Source organism: Quercus suber, unplaced genomic scaffold, assembly GCF_002906115.3.
Source record: "Quercus suber isolate HL8 unplaced genomic scaffold, Cork oak 2.0 scaffold_95, whole genome shotgun sequence".
Taxonomy (NCBI): domain Eukaryota; kingdom Viridiplantae; phylum Streptophyta; class Magnoliopsida; order Fagales; family Fagaceae; genus Quercus; species Quercus suber.
In genome coordinates, this window is record NW_027069560.1 from 1,164,665 (window position 1) to 1,182,444 (window position 17,780).

The 17,780-nt window shown below is 34.4% G+C and overlaps 1 protein-coding gene and 1 long non-coding RNA gene across 3 annotated transcripts in view; both read left to right on the forward strand.

The window, feature by feature from the left end:
* The first annotated feature begins 860 nt into the window (after positions 1-860).
* LOC111992802 (uncharacterized) overlaps positions 861-17,780 on the forward strand; it is a 23,712-nt gene continuing 6,792 nt past the window's right edge. For both annotated transcript variants that reach the window (XR_010629410.1, XM_065774635.1), the window contains exons 1-8: positions 861-1,052; positions 1,850-1,952; positions 2,139-2,234; positions 10,427-10,482; positions 10,605-10,728; positions 17,001-17,063; positions 17,168-17,227; positions 17,321-17,482. Coding sequence is in view for 1 of the 2 variants with exons in the window: in XM_065774635.1 (XP_065630707.1) it covers positions 928-1,052; positions 1,850-1,952; positions 2,139-2,234; positions 10,427-10,482; positions 10,605-10,728; positions 17,001-17,063; positions 17,168-17,227; positions 17,321-17,482 (789 nt within the window). In the remaining variant the exon portion in view is untranslated. The remainder of the gene's footprint in view (positions 1,053-1,849; positions 1,953-2,138; positions 2,235-10,426; positions 10,483-10,604; positions 10,729-17,000; positions 17,064-17,167; positions 17,228-17,320; positions 17,483-17,780) is intronic.
* On the forward strand, positions 12,080-16,198 carry LOC136068022 (uncharacterized). Its single transcript, XR_010629411.1, has 2 exons — positions 12,080-12,147; positions 15,825-16,198. It is a non-coding gene; the product is annotated as an uncharacterized LOC136068022 (long non-coding RNA).

Sequence of the window (17,780 nt, forward strand, 5' to 3'; positions counted from 1 at the left end):
GAGGACGACCTTGTCCTCGGACCTCCGAGACCATAGAGGTGAACAAGCACCACACCGTCAAGGGGGGTCTTCCTGAATATCCAAGGAGGAAAAAGCAAGTACCACGCGTCAACAATGGAAGCACGGCGGAGGAGTAAGTCTAAGACGAGCTGTCACCTCCACATTAAATGCCCACAACTAACGTCCTGGCCGCATTAATGAGGAGGGGATTACAGAACAGTGTTGCCTTGGTTGCTGCAACCCACAAGAAGAATGGGAAGGTGGCTGATGGGACAGGTACTCAAGTAGTGGCCTGGTTGCTCAACAAATGTAGGGTTAGGATCAATGGGGAAAGGAGTATATAATGTAAGGGATCCCTCTTAGGAAGGGGGGAGGAGAAAGAAAAAGGAAGGGGAAGACGGTAGCAATCGGCATTCTCCTAGAAGCAATTGTAATCAATCACCAAAGAAGTAATAAGAACTGCAAGCTCCCAAGAGTAAGGCCGAGGAGCATCATTGTTCACTTTCATCTGCGTGCGCACTATTTAAACCCACGAGTTACCACGCATGGTCATTGCATCCCTTACTAGGGCCTAGTTCTTGACTCTGCTCTCTACAAATTCATTGTAGGGTGAGCTGGGCTTGGGTCTACTCCCTTAACACGTTGGAAGGCCCGAACCTGGTCCCTACACTTACCAAATGTTGTTTTTAATTTTAAAACGATGAAATTGAGTTTTCAAAATAGGATTTTAGTTTATGTGCATGTACATACTGTGTACAATAATCATTACCCTTGATCACTGCTACAATAATCATTACCCTTGGAGAAAAATTGTATCAAGTCTATTACCTTTTGTTTGCCTTTTTCTAAGTTCTACAAATTTCTTTAAAGAAAATCATTAGTTTGAAAGGAAGGTGTCTTACTGGATATACTTGTTGGTGGGCAGGCATGGCTGCTGCACAGAGTGCTCTTCTCAGCAAGCCAAAACACATGGAACCATCTCTCATAGAAGCAGGGGCGCGCCTTTTTGTCACTAGGTTCCTTGGACGTTTTATCTCTGCTGGATGTTTAATGTGAGTTTAGTTTACTTCTAACTTAGATATCCTGCCGGTATGCGTGTGTGTGTATATATATAAAATATGTATACATACATATATATATATATATATTATATATGCACTCTCTGAAATTCAGTTATAGACACTGAAAATTTATCATCATGCAAGAGCTGTTTAATTTGGAGGTTTCAAATATTATTCTGGGTATGTTTTTTGTTCAGCCCCCGAGCTGCTGTTATAGGTTAATCTCTCTGGATTCTTTAGCCTTTTCCTTTTTGTTAAGGTTATGTGAGTTGATTATGTAAGGATTTCGATGATACTATGGTCTACGAACACATTGTTTTCTTTATACAAAAAAATTATAATTGTTAAAGTGGTCCATTGTGAATAGTAGAGAAAAAACGATGGCTTTTTAGTATTAGTTGTGTCCACCACTTGCAAATTACTATCAACCACTTTAAAAATGGCGAAAAAGTTGAGTTCATAATATTTGTGAGGGTATTTTGTAATTGACCATGGGGCTTTGGTTTAAGTTCTCCCTAGAATGAATTAAAATGGATATTATTGTTTGTACAAAGGATACCATAGCCATTTTTGTTGAATTCCAGCTTCAAATAATAGGACCATTAGAATATGTATTGGAATTCCTTTTCCGGAACGTTTCTCAATAGGATTTTATCAAATTTTTGTGCGAAGGATTCAACCCAGATGGTTTTTAATTTCCACCACCAGTGGCAACACCCAAATTTTCAACTATGCTGCCAAAACCCATATTATTAATATTTGATATACCATGCCTTGTGGTGTTGCAGTTTATTGGAGGAAGGAGGTACAACATTGACCTTTGAAGGAGACACGAGAAAGTGTCCTCTGAAAATAGTTCTTAAAGTTAATAATCCGCAGTTTTATTGGAAGGTATGTAATCTTAATCTATGTTGGAATGTTTTTATACGGGTCACATGCGTACAACATATTATTGTTGAAATTGGCCGGAAATTTTTTCAAAATTAAATAATAGGTTGCGCCTTATATTGGCATTTAAATTTCAAAATCTTATTATATTATACAGCAAAATTTTTCTCACCATCTTGTTTTAAACAGGTTATGACAAATGCTGATTTAGGCCTTGCAGATGCATATATTGATGGGGATATTTCTTTCAACGATAACAATGAAGGTCTTCTAAACCTTTTTCTGGTAAGATTGATTTGAGTCTGAATTAATTCCAAACAGAGCTAGTTTGTATCTATACGTACAATGCATTTTTCTGGTATTTACTTCCTAAAATTTTGCCTTGCTCACACAAACACACACACGCATATATATATATATATAGAGAGAGAGAGAGAGAGAGAGAGAGAGAGAGAGAGAGAGAGAGAGAGAGGTAAGGAAACTTTGTTATGGTAAATCAAATTGGAAAACATCATCCAAATCTCATGGTAGATCTTCCAACCACACATTAGTATTTGCAGATAAAATTGCTCTATGATCGAGGGCATAAGCTAACTTATTAACCTCTCACTTAACATGCAAAAAACTACAACAAACAATGGAAGACAAAATTTTGATATCATCAATAACATGTCCATACATAGTCCGAACTGGCCTGACATTGTTGATGGCTTGAATAACCTGTAATGAGTCTCCTTCAACCACCATTTGATGAATACTGAGCTCCTTGGCAAAACTGATTGCTCTATAGGTAGTTAAGGCCTCCACCAAATCAACTAAACCCGGATACCTCACTTTCTGACTTAATGCAGCTATGATCTGCCCTTCCCAGTCTCTAATGACCACCCCTAAACCTGCACTAATCTGATAAGCAAATAAAGCTCCATCAAAGTTGATCTTGTAAAGACCATAATCAGGCGGCTTCCACTATAAATCCTCACTATGATCAGCTACTTGACGAGCTTTCTTATGCACGTCTTGAAATTCTTGTAAGAGCTCCAAAGCCCGCTGAATGACTTCCTCAACCCTCAACATTTTTTGCCCCACTCTCGTTCTGTTTTTACGCTCCCATACACTCCACGCAACCATAGTAAACTGGGCAACCAGATCAAATGATCCATGTAGACACAGGAACTAGAAAAGATCTTCTAAGGTTAAGAATTTTTGGGTTCGAAGAAAGGAAAAGTGGAAATCAGACTGCCATATGGCCTTCATTGAATCACAATACCACAAAGCATGAACACTATCTTTAGAGCAATCTCTGCACAATTCACAGAGAGCATCTATCACCACCTGTCGCCTATGCAAGTTAAACTTTGTGGGTAAAGAATCTCGGACAGCTTGCCAAATGAAATGCCTAACTTTGTTAGGAACTCGGAGATTTCATATACCATTCCACGAACTAGCTTGACTTTGACACTGAATCATAACAAGCAACCGATATGCGCTCCTGATCATATACTCTCCATCAGAAGAAAGAGGCCAGATCAAAGCATTAGCATCTACATACTGACTTATAAGGATACTTTTGATAAATTTAGCTTCCCATGGGTAAAAATTCACATCAATAAGCTCCTCATTCCAATTTCTTGAACCTGGTAAAAACAGATCACTAACAACCTGCAAAAAGGAGTCTAGCTGTCGAGATAAAACTCCACCACCCCCATTAGAAGGAAGCCAACAATGTCTTCAAATATTTATATCCTTCCCATCTCCCACCCTCCACTTAGCACCCCTCAAAACCCCTTCTCTAGCTTGCAATATACTTCGCCAAGCAAAAGAACATCGAGGAGACACCTCCGCATCAAAAATATTGCCGGACGGAAGATATTTTGCTCGAAATACCTTGAATACTAGGGAAGTTCTTACATGAAAAAGACGCCAAACTTTCTCACCAAAAATTGCATCATTAAACAATCTCAAATCTCTAAAACCCATACCTCCTATCGATTTTGAAGAGCATAACATTTCCCATTTCACCTAATGGATTTTTTTAGAGTCTTCTAAACATCCCCACCAAAACTTTTGAATCATTGCTTTTATATCCTTGAGGAGTCCAATGGAAAGACGAAAAACACTCATAGAATAAGTCAAGATGGATTGAACCATAGCTTTAATCATTACTTCCTTGCCTACCTGAGAAAGTAATTTTTTCTTCCACCCTTGCATTTTTGCCCAAATTCGCTCCTCAGCTTGATTGAAACAAGCTTTTTTCTAACGCCCCACAAATGAAGGAAGCCCTAAATTTTTCTCATAATTTCTTATAACAGGCATCCCCAACAAAGCTTGTAATTCTCCTTGAACCTCCTCAGAGGTGTTCCGGTTGAAGAATGTTGGAGTCCTGCTAGAATTAACTTGTTGCCCTGAAGCTACTTCATACCAAGCAAGAATGTTTTGAATTTTTCCACATTCAGAGGAGGTTGCTCTACAAAATAACAAACAATCGTCAGCAAAGAAGAGGTGGGTTACTTTCGGCCTTTCAGTTCACCATTCACCATAATCGAGTAGGAAACTGTTGTGATACATTGCATTACCAAGGCCACCCAATTATCTTGAAAAGTCATCTTTAATAAAATTTTCTTGAAGAAAACCCATTCCACTCTATCATAAACCTTACTCATATCAAGTTTTAAGACCATAAAACCTGTTTTTCCTGAACATTGAGTTTTCATATGATATAGAGATTCAAAAGCAATCAAGATATTATCAGTAATAACATTGTCAGCAATAAAAGCACTATGAGATTTCAAAATAATGAAATTCAAAATTGGTTTTAGCCTATTTACAATGACTTTACTCATGATTTTATAAATAAGGTTACAGAGATTGATAGGCCTAAATTGAGCAACGGATTTAGGATTTTTTTACCTTTGGAATCAAAGTGATAAATGTGTGGTTGATTGACTTCAGAAGAGTACCTAAATTAAGACAAGAGAGCACTGCCTCTGAAATATCCATCCCAATATTTGACCAGAAGGTTTGAAAGAAAAAGGGAGGCATCCCATCCAATCCCAGTGCTTTAAAGGGGCCATTTGTTTAATTGTCACATCAACCTCTTCCTGAACATATGTTTAGTTAAAGTGTAATTCATAGGAGCACTAACCCCTATTTGAACTCCTGCCAAGACTCTCTCTAAATCTGTTGGATTTGAAGTTGTAAACAACCTAGAATAAAAGTCCATGAAAACATCCCCAACAACCCCCTCATCCGTGACCCATGTGCCATGCATGTCCCTAATGCCTTTTATGAAGTTTTTACGTTTTTTATGTGTGGCCACCCCATGAAAAAAGTTTGTATTACAATCTCCATTTGCTAACCATTGAGCTCTAGACCATTGGGCCCACATGCGACTCTCTTTGTCTAGCAAAACATTTAGCTCCCTTCTTAACTAAACCACCATATCCTAATTCCCACCATTAGCCAAAGCCTCATCAACCCTCCATAACAGCTCTTTCTTTGATCTGATATGATTTTTCACATTACCAAAGTGATGTTTACTCCATGATTTCAACATTTTTTTACACTTCTTTATCTTGGTAACCACCTTAAACATTTGGTGCCCACTCGGCCCAATATCCCAAGCCCTTCTTATTGTATCACCATAGCCTTGATCAACCAACCACATTTCCTCAAAGTCAAAAGGTTTCCGTTTCCATCTAACTGACTCACCATTCGGATCAAGCAGTAGTAGAAATGGCCGATGGTCTGAAGCTACACAATTAAGATGCCAAACAGTCACCGCAAGGAATTTTGCCATCCAATCATAATTCGCAACCCCCCTGTCCAGTCATTCCCAAATAACCTGCCCATGCCTAACACCTTGCCATGTAAATTCTAGACCAGTGAATCCTAAATCCATGAAACCACAAGTATCTAAAACATCCCAAAAGTTTTGCATCTGACAATGTGGACACACTCAACCCCCTCACTTCTCTTCAATGAGAAGAATTTCGTTAAAGTCTCTCATACAAACCCAAGGTAAATGTGGTTTTGAATCAACATCTGAAGCATATTTCAAGCCTCCATCCTTTTATTAGTGTCTGACTCGCCGTAAAATCCAATGAATCTCCAAGCTCCCATTGTGCCCCCATTAACCACTGCATCAATATGGAATTTGGAAAAAATGTCAACCCAAACTAAAACTCCTTGCTGCCAAAAGAGTGCCAAACCAACCCCTCTGTCTTGACTTTGCACATAAAATAAACCATCATACTTAATCTTGGCTTTCAATCTTTATAATTGTTCCTTATTTGCCCACGTCTTTGATAAAAAAACAATTAGGGGATCTTGTGCTTGAATCAAATCTTCAAGCTCTCTTTTTGCATACGGGTTCCCAAGCCCGCAGCAATTCAAAGCTAAACAACTCATTGACCTTGGCGGGTTGGTTCCCAGCCTCCACCGTTTCTATGCTTTTAATGCTAGCACATCGTCACTTTGTTGGTACCAAATCCTCCATCACCTCCGAACATTCCTGAATACCCCGTTTTGCATAAATTGGGGAGCTTACCTGTTCCATTGCTGCCTTCTCTCTAGCTAAATGTTTCCATCCTTGAATTGGACCCCCCGAGGAAGTAGTCTCCTCCCAACCAATAGAGACTCAATGGGTGCTAGCAATCTCAGTAACATGCTCTCCATCCTCTACCCCCAAAAGACCCTCAGGATCATTCAAAAGGCCCACTGTAGCAACCTCTACCCTTGGTTGCAAGTCTGTGTCTACTTCACCATCGTACTTAGCCAACTCCAAATCAATCGCCTTTAGATGCTCTTGAAAATTTGTTTGGAGACTCCTACACTTCACAAGTAACGACTCAGGTAGTTCACACTACCCTTAAGCCCACGATTATCCTCAAACTAACCCCTTTGACTCTCTTTATCCCTGCTTCAGCCAAGCACTTCATTTTCACTAGTATCCATCTCCTCACCGATGTGTACAGGAGAAGACTGCAACACCTCCTCCTCTGTTGCACCATCACACCCCTCAACCTGAACCACAGAACACTTCTTAGGAATGGCTGATGAAGCTCGCATTCCTCCTCCGTATTATTGACCACTCTCTATCAGGCTTCCTCTGCTTTGAACCCATAAATCGCAGTCTTTGTCACTATGCGTCAAAAGTCCGCTCCAATAGCATAGGTTAGGTAGTCTATCATATTTGAATTGTACCCATCCAACCTTACCATCTTCCTTGCAAATTTTTCATCCCCTGCAAAGCGATTTCGATGTATCAATTAACACCCTAATGTGCATATAGCTACTGCCATCCTGGGCTCCCCACTCTTTCATCCCCAATTGAACTTCCTCGATAATCTTTCTAATCTCAAATGTCATCTGAGGATTCATGTCACCTATAGGAAGATCACGGAGTTGAACCCAAAATAACGTCCTATTGAGTTCTAACTCCCTAATCGGAACACTTTTTTCTAGAGGTCTGAGAGAGACTAGATGTTTATCATAGCTCCATGGCTCTCCCATGAGAACTTTCTCCAAATAAACTTCATCCACAAACACAAACAACATCGTATGATTCCCCACATCCTTCTCTTCGAAGCCTTTCTTTGTCTGCCAAAGGGGCTTGAAAGTCTAGCAATAGCCTCCATATTCAGTACTCTATGAGTAAAAAACCTTGCCGCCGCCACCACTTGTCCTCCCCCCCCCCCCCCACACCCCCTGCATTCAAAAGCATCTGACTTATACAAGCTTCCTTTGTCCTCCGATAAGGACAGTTTCTTCCACAAAACCGATAACTTCTCCATGACTGAGCCCGAACCTCTCACTTACTGCCGAAGCAATGAAGAGAACTAGGAAACTGCATGAGGCAAGCACAAAGTTCTACTGCGCTGTCTAGGGTTTGGGAAGTCACCCCCTAGGTCAAAGAAACCACACACACACACACACATATATATTTACTAGTATTATGCCCGTGCGATGCACGGCTTAATCAAGAATCATAGGTAAATTATTGAAAATAAAAAAGTAATTTTTATTTTAATTAAAATTAAATAGATAATAAAAATAAAGTAATTTTTTACTCTATTTTTTTAAACAAAGTAACACTTTACTTTAAGTTATATAATGAATACATAGGGTGTAAGATTAAGTTTTTATAAATAAATAAAATCATATAGAAGTCCAAAATTAATTTAATGGAATATGGTAGATAACTATGCAACTAATATAAAATGAGATGCCTAAAATATATAAAGGGAGTTTGCATAATTCAAGCTCAAGTGCATATTTAAATGAAAAACCTTGAATTCAATAATTTAAAAAAAAAATAATTGAAAGCATATTTAAGCGGTAACCTCAATGCAATAGTTAAGAATTATGAACAACCCAAATTACTAAACATTAAAAAATAAAAATCGATAAACTTACATAATAATTGAATTTTTTTCTTTGAAAGTGAGGTAGGAGGCACCGAATTGCACTCTTTCAAAACAATATGTGTAAATATAAACTTCAAGATTTTTTTTTTTTTTTTTTTTTGGAGAAAAACTCAATACCAAGAGTATTGTTTAAGTGCTTTGAAATCTCAAGGAAACTCTCTGTTAGGACATTTGTGATTCATTGTTAGGAACATATGTCACTATTTTATGTAGTTGGCTAATCCTTTGATAAAACGCATTTTACTTGTAATTGGGTAGATCTAGGATGTGTTTAATACTTCAAGAAACAAGGTTTCAAGTTCAAGTGTTAAAACCATGCAAATCTGTCCAAGAATCAAGGAATGAAGTGCGGGATTTTAAAGCTCGACAGCTAGCTTCTATCAAGGCTTAAAAGCTGCTGAAACCCATGGCTCAACAGCTAGCTTGATAGATAAGGTATCTATCCAAGTTTATGAAGTTTAGTTTTTCAAGACTGTTTTTCATCCAATCCGTGAATGTATGTTTGGGCTTTCTTTTCTCACAACCCTAAATATATATAAGGATTATTTTAAAGGCCGTAAAAGATGACACAAGTTTCACAAGAGCACAATTCCACAAGTGTGAAGAAAAGTGTGACCGGAAACCTAGTTTGCCCTAGTTCTTGAAAAAGCTATTGTGTTTGTACACCGTAGGGTTTTGTGACCAAGCAACTTCATGATCTTCATCATCTGGATTAACTGAAAAACTTTGCAGCCAACATCCTTCTCAAGTTGGTGATCAAGTCGTGTACTGGAATTCGCGCTATTGGTTAGTCATGTATTGGGAGCCATGCATTGAAAGGAGATATTGTCACTACAGAACAAATCCAATTGGGTATTGGGGTAAGGGTTCAACTGTAGGTTGGTATAAGGTACTGGAATTCTTTTACTTGTAACTGCTTGTTTTGATAATAGTGGATTCTCGGGAGTGGTGACCTTAAAATCACCCGGTAGGGTTTTTGCCGTATAGGCTTTTCCCATTCGTAAACAAATTATCGAGTTAATTTTATTTCCGCTGCATACTTAGTTTAATTGGTGATTTGTTTGTGCTACCATGTGCTTTACATGTTAATTTGATTAATTAATAAACTTGGCTAATTAATCAATTAATTCATCACAATGAGTCAATACATTTTTGGCCTATCACTACCTGGAAAAAAAAAAACTTGAATAATAAAAAAACAAATAACAAATAACCCTAAAAAATTGTAGATACTTGGACATTCAAAATATTAATAAAAAAATCAAAAATCAGCCCTTATTATTTATAGTGACTTGAAAATCTAAAGATGAGAGACATGGTATAATAAAACTATTATCCATAATCATTCATATATTTATCCAACAAACAAAATTTCAACCACTATAAACTTCAACCAAAAAACAAAGGTTGATGAAAAGTTGTTTCTATTTAAAACAATAATTTTAAGTTGTGAAGAAGTTGATATAAGCAACAAAAACAAAAACAAAAATCCAATACCATAAAAATCAAATTGTTAACATTAATTATAAATTTTTATTTTTTGTTATACCATAAAAATCATGTTGTTAATTAACGTCACTAGCTTCTTTTTTTGTTATCCAAAAATTTGATATTTATCCAAAAAAATTAAATTAAAAAAATATATTTGAAAAAAAAAATAGTTAACAAATTTATTATCAATTCCTCCCCTTGTGTATATCCTTCCAATGAAAGTTGTGATGAAGTTGATATAAGCCAAAAAAAAAAAATTTATTTAAAATCAAATACCATAAAAATCAAGTTGTTACTGTGCATTAATTACAATTTTTTTTTTGTTATACCGTAAAAAGCATGAGGTTATTAAGATTTTAATGGATTAGATGAAGAATTTGGATTGTAATTAAATTAAGATTTTTATCAACTTAAAAATTATAGGAGATTAAAAATTATATATATTTTTTAAATCTAAAAATCTAAAAAAAAAAATTGTAATTTGGTGAAACCACTTAACACAACCACAATTTTTAAGCCCAATTTTTATTATTAATAATATATGATTTATTTGTTCCGCAGATTCTTATTGCCAGCAGAGATTCAAATTCCTCTACCTCGAAATTGAATAAGAGAAGGTATATATTGCTAATTTGCTACTACCAGATTTTGCTAGAATCTTGGATAAAAATATTATGATTAATTATTTCCTAAATTGCTCATTTTATTATTATTATTATTATTATTATTTTGGCTATAGGGGATGGTGGACACCATTGATATTCACAGCTAATCTAGGATCTTTGACGCGCTTTTTCAAGCATTTTTTAAGGCATAATAGTCTCACACAAGCTCACAGGAACATCTCCCGTCATTATGAGCTGGTATGTGACTATGGCCTTAAAATTCTTTATTTTTATTGGTCATGCTTAAAAATTTTAAGGTAATAATTAACAATTCATTTTAGAAAAGTTTTGATATAATTTTTATAAAAAATAAAAAAAAATTATCAAAATATTAATTATTATTTTTTCATAAAAACTTTTTTTAAATAAATTATTAACTAATGCACTAAAAACATTCGTTATTTGAGGACTTTGGATAAGTCCAGTAGGAATCTATTGTAAAGTTCCCCTAAACACCGATTGAAACAAAATTTGCGTAAACACAAATTGAAAACATGCAAACGTGTCCACGTGTGTGTATTGTCATGCAAGGCACTGTTCATAATGTTGCATAGACCCATGAAAGTATGAACTATTTTTAAAATTCTCAGAGAGCAATTGGGAATGAGGAAGGATTCCAAAAAATACGTCAACACAACACAATGTTAGACAGAGTTAGGAATCAGGATATGTTGTAGTTTAAGAGGGCAAACAAAAAAGAGGTTAAAATTAATTAATTTAAAAAAATAAGGCAAAATATATCATTAGTTGATGAAATTGACTTAATAAACACTTTTAGTGCTTAAAATTTCAGATAAGTTCTATTGGTTCTTAAGGTTTAAAAAATAAATGTTAACTACGGTCAGTCTCACTACTTATGTGGCTAATGAATGAATGATGTGGGGGTTTTTTTTAATGACATGACAATTTTTTCAACAAAATAAAAAATAGATATAATTAGTATTACCCGGACCAAACAAGGATCCAAACCCAAACCTGTTAGAAACGGATCTTCCTCAATTCAACTAACTGAACCCTAACTCATTCCGTTACAGCTCTTCACCATAGCTAGAACCATCTGTGTCTCATAGTTTTTTTTTTTTTTGTCTACATATCCAAGTGATATATAAAATCCCAAATTCCAAACATGGTTGAGACTTGAGAGGGAACTAAAAAAATTAATTGATTGTACAGAATCTTAATCTAATTAGTACTTGTGCACCTCTATCCAATAAAGAAAACGTAATAGCAAAAGAAAAAATTAAATAAGAAAAACAAGGGCAAACACATATTTTGCCACCAAAATGAATGTCTGAGCTGAACTAATGACACATCAAGATAATTCTTAAGCGTCAGTGCACCAACTGCATTATAGATTTAAAAATATAATACATTTAAAACTGTACAACATCTTTGTTCTTGTCATTTTCTATGGCTTAAAAGAGAAAACTAATTCAGGCGAGAGAAGAAGCCTGCTGGGAGGGAAAGGATCGACTCTCTCTTTGGGCGGGATTTTTCGGACCGCAAGATGGAGGGAGGGGCTGGGAGGGGTGGGTTGGGGAATAATCAGGTGAATTGGGGAGGACTCATTTTTAACAAGTTTGAGTTTGGATCTTTGTTGGGTCATGAGCGATACTGGTATGGATTTTTTTAATGTTAATAATGTTGCCACATCACCTTACGAAAGTCACATAATTAGTTTTGTTAACCACATAGTCAAAAAAAAACTATTGAAAATTAATGAAAGATTAATAATACCAATTTTAAAATTTTAAGTACTATTAACTCTCATTTGAAACTTTAGGAACTAAAATAGCTGGATTAGTATTCTTCCATAAGCAATTAGGACTTAATTGGATCAATTGTGGGATACTATTTTCAATCTGTATAATGGTACCTGATCAGTCCATGTAGGTGGTCGTGGTGATAATTTAAACTTTGATTGGAGGTTAGCATTTTGTGCATATTTTATACTAGCCTAGCATCACATAGGCAATACCCTCATGGGTGGCGCTACAGCCAGCCCAAGGGGTTCAAATCAACCCCTGCCCTGTCTCTCTCTCTCTCTCTCTCTCTCTCTCTCTCTCTCTCTATATATATATATATATATAATTATTTTCTTTTTTGTTTGGACCCCCTAAAATAAAAATTTTAATATAACCTAAAAAATATTGTTTAAACCCAACTGAAATAAGGTTAAATATAATTATTTTAGTGCTAATTTCACAATATTTTCACAATAATTTTACAATAAAATTTAAGTGGTAAGTTGAAATTAGTTTTTATCTAAACCTACAACTGACATCACCTTTTTACATACATTTGACAACTTATCACCTAGATTTTATTATGAAAGTATTTTGTTAGTAGCATTACTCTTAAAATTACTCATTCGTTAAATAAGATAAATAAATAAACCTTCTCTCCGTACTTTGACTTACTTTATCATTGATAGCAAAATGAAACTGTTATTCCTTGCACTTTTCTACTTCATCAGCCAAAAATTACCACTTTTGGCACAAAAAGTAGAAAATTACACCACTTGTATGACCAACTAATTGTATCTACATTTATGATTCTTTCCTCATTCTTTTTATTTCTCTTTCTCATTTCTATGTTTTCCTTATGCCTAATCAAGTAGTTTGATAAGTGCTTTACAGATTTTTAAATCCAAGAAGTCTTTTAGAGTTTGCTCAAATTCCAAGAAAATGATAGCATGTATGCTTAAAAAGCTATACACTTCAAAAGCAAAATCTTATATGAGTTATTATTATTTTTTTCTTAGTTTTACGTTTACTCCTAGTCCAACTCCTAAGTGTATTTCCATTTTTCTTTATCATATATTTTTATTTATTGATATTACATATAAATAAAATAATTTATTATAAATTTGACAAAAATGTATTATTAGTTATTCTATTATATATATTTATGCATTCAATAGTTGTTGTCTTACCAATCTTTAAACTATTAATAATGTTTTTAGACCATTGCACAATATAGTTATATTGTACACTAAATTATATTTAGAATAATACTATTTTAGGTCATTGTATATAATATGAAAGTTGTATGTACAAAAATAAGAATTAATCATTTTATTTTTTTTCTCCCCCACAACAAATTCCTAACTCCAACACTATTAACCCTTAGAAATAAATCTTAGAGCCACCCCTGAATACCTTTTTCAATATTTGTCTTGATTTGTAGAAAATAAAAAAATAAAAAAAAGCACTTTTGGAAAATTTTGTCTTTTGTAAGGGGTTGACGTGCTGTGGCTTGATATTTTACTATTGGTTTTGATTAGAGAGGTTATTTATCTCTTGGATATGCACTTTAATTGTGAGTAGGGGTGTCAAATGGGTGGGTTTCGAGTAGGCATAATTGAGTTGGCTACATAAAATCTATTTACCCATTTATTCTCCATTTAACTAATTACTTTTAACCCAAACCTAACTCAACCCAATTATTATAGGTAAACCCCAACCCACCCAATTACCCAATAATCAAAATTACCAAAATGCCCCTAAAACTTGAAAATGACCAAAGTACTCCTAAAGTCTTCTAAAATTACCAAAATACCTCTTAAATCTAAAAAAAAGACCAAATGTGCTCAAAAACAATTGAAAATTTCCAAAATACCCCTGAAACCTAAAAAATGATCGAAATATCCCCAAATCCTACACATTGACCAAAAACCCCTAAAACCTAAAAATTACTAAAATACCCCCTAAAACTAAAAAATGACAAAAATACCCCCCCTAAACCTAGAAAATGACCAAAATACCCCATACACCTAAAAATTGATCGAAATATCTTTGAAATCTAAAAAATGACCAAAATACCCCCCGAAACCTAAAAAAATTAGCAAAATACCCCCCAAAACCTAAAAAATGACTGAAAAAACCCTCAAAATCTAAAAAATAACCGAAATATATTTGAAACTTAAAAAAATGACCGAAATAACCCCGAAACCTAAGAAAAAACCAAAATATCCCATAAACATAAAAATGACCAAAATACCCCCAAAACCTATAAAATAACCAAAATAGTCCCAAAACCTATAAAATCACAAAAATGCTCCTTAAACCCACAGGATAATAAAAATTCACCCTAAACCTAAAAAATGACCGAAATACCTCTCAAATTTAAAAACTGACTAAAATAGCCCGAAATCTAAAAAATGGCAAAAATACCTTGAAACCTAAGAAAATTACCAAAATACCCCCAAAACCTAAAAAATTATTGAAATATCCCCAAAACCTAAAAACTGATTAAAATACCTCTAAAAGCTAGAAAATTACCGAAATAGCCCCAAAATATAAAAATTAACAAAAAAATCCCTAAAACCTAAAAAATTACCAACATTCCCTCAAAACCCACAAAATGACTAAAATACTCTTAGAACCTTTAATTTGATAAAAATACCCTTGAAACTTCTGAAATACCCCAAACCTATATTTTGGTAATTTTAAAGGCTTCAAGTGTATTTTGTTTATCTTATAGGTTTAATGGTATTTTGGTCATTTTAGATATTTTGAGGGGTATTTTTGTTGTTTAATTTAGAGGTTTAGAACTATTTTGGTCATTTTAGAGGTTTCAGGGTATTTTTTGAAATTTTAGAGGTTTCGGGTTATTTGTGGTCATTTTTGAGGTTTTGGGATGTATTTTGGTCATTTTAAAGGTTTAGGGGTATTTTCATCATTTTATAGGTTAGAGGGTACTTCGGTAATTTTTTAGGTTTCGGGGGTATTTTGGCCATTTTTAGGTTTTGGAGGCATTTCTGTCTTTTTATAGGTTTCAGGGGTATTTCAGCCATTATTAAGGTTTTGGGGATATTTCTTCATTTTATAGATTTATGGGGTATTGGGTCTTTTTTTTTTTTTTTGGATTTAGGGGTATTTTGGTCATTTTTTAGGTTTATGAGGGAGGTATTTCAGTCATTTTTTAGGTTTTAGCGGTATTTTGGTAATTTTTTAGGTTTCAGGGTATTTTGCTCATTTTTTAGGTTTTGCGTATTTCAGTCCTTTTTAGGTTTCAGGCGTATTTTGGTCTTTTTTTAGGTTTCGGGGGTAATTCAATCATTTTTTAGGTTTTATGGGTATTTTGGTAATTTTTTGAGATTTCATAGGTATTTTGGTATTTTTAGTGGTTTTGGAGTATTTTAGAATTGAGTGATTTATAGACATGATACTCGGGTCATACTTGAGTCTAATTGGGTACCCAGTTATACTCATTTAACCCAATTAATAATTGAGTGAGTTTGAGTTTATTTTGCCACCCCTAATCGTAAGTGCCGCTTTGCTTCTGGACAGTGAGTGTGGTTGTGTGGATCTCGCAATCTTGGATCTTTGTGGTGCTATGCAGTTTTTCTCATGTGAGGTGCGTCATTGGTTTGGTTTAGTTTGAGTTAGAGAGAAATCTCTTCGGGTGTGTTATGTAGCAATTTTAGTAAATAATTTTTTTTCTTTATTTTATTGCAACCCCTAGTCTATGTATTTGTGAAAGAAAGTTATTTGGGTGTATTGGAGTTTTGGATTATGTAAAATTGCCTCTACTCTATCTTGCACTTTCCAAATTTTTAGTGATGTATTCACTTCATTGACACTTGTGGATGTGCACTAAATGTCGAACCACATAAATCCTTGGTGTTCTTATAATGTGCTTGAGCCTATTACTCTTTTGGGTTTCTTTCTTTGTTCCTAAGATTTTTCTAATCAATCTTGATATTTGAGCTTTTCGCTTTTACAACAAACCAAAGTTCAATACCTAGGCATTTAGATTAATTATTCTTTAGAGATTTTGTTGATTGGTTGGTGAAACTAATAGTTGTTGGCAATAAATAAGTCAGGTGAGCTCTCTACAGAACTTTCAACAGTTAGGACAATGGTTCCAATTATGCCAAATTTAAGATAGAGAAGTTTGATGGAATGAACAACTATGTCAAGTGGCAATGCGAAGTTATGGTATGTCATGATCCACAAGAGTTAAATATGTCTTAGACATCCAACTCTTATTTGATCAAGACGTACATAACTTCACATTGCCACATGTTCAAATTGTTATTTCCATCCAATTTCTTTACTTTAAATTTGGCGTTAAAAACCAGAGTCCTAATTGTCAAAGGTTTTATAGAGTACTTTGCCAAAGGTTTTGTTGAGGTCTTACCAAGAATTTCATTGATTCAACCTTTATCCTACATCCACAAGCGACGAGAGGGAGAAAATTACAATAACAAATATGGATATACAAAAGATGGTGTAGAGATGCTCTTTCACGGAAATCCAGCTAAACAAGTCTCACTCACAAATATAAAAAAAGCTAGAGAAAATTCTGATTTCTGTAAAGCAATTTGCCACAACATTCTCTATTTATTTTGGCACTCTCACTCTGCACAAATAATAAGACTCATCAAGTATATTCAAACCTGATTAGTGGCATAACTGATATTAATTAGTATAAGCTTATAAATCGTTTTGTTTTGTTTCTAGAGTAATGAACTTTTTGCTCAGTTCTTGGACGAAACAATGACATACTCTACCGGCTTATTTAAGGTCAGGATCAAAACCTTTTGATAATTTATTTTTAAACAATGCATCAACTTCCTTTTAAAGATTTATCTTTAACTTACCTTCATCATTATGAAAATATTTCTTAGAAGGAAGATGAGGACTTGAAGGTTGCACAGCTAAGAAAAATATCTTCTTTGATTGAAAAGGTGAGACTTTTCTGTTTGATTATGTCAAATATTAAAGCTTTTCTTGCCCCAAACTAATCCTCTTTTTTTTTTTTCTTCTTTCAATTAACTTAGGCAAGAATTGATGAGAAGCATGAAGTTCTTGAAATTGGGAGTGGCTGGGGAAGCTTTGCTATTGAAGTTGTCAATCAAACTGGATGCAAATATACTGGCATCACTTTGTCTAAAGAGCAACTGAAACTTGCGGAAAAGAAAGTGAAAGATGCTGGCCTTCAGGTACTAATTTGAGGAATGACATTTACCATAAAAGAATATACCATTAATATCAATAAGAGTGGAATATATTGGAAGGTAAAATTTATTGTTTCTGATATCATTGCATCGCTTTAAAATTGATCTATTTTAAATGTAAAGGTAAAGATAGTACCACACTATTTAAAATGAGTCATCATTCTTTATTCACTGGAGTTTATTATTACTAGTTACAAACCCGTGCGTTGCGCGTAATAATTTTTTAGATAAAATATTATTTTAGTCCCTAGACTTTATAAAGAGTTTTTTTTTTTTTTTTTTT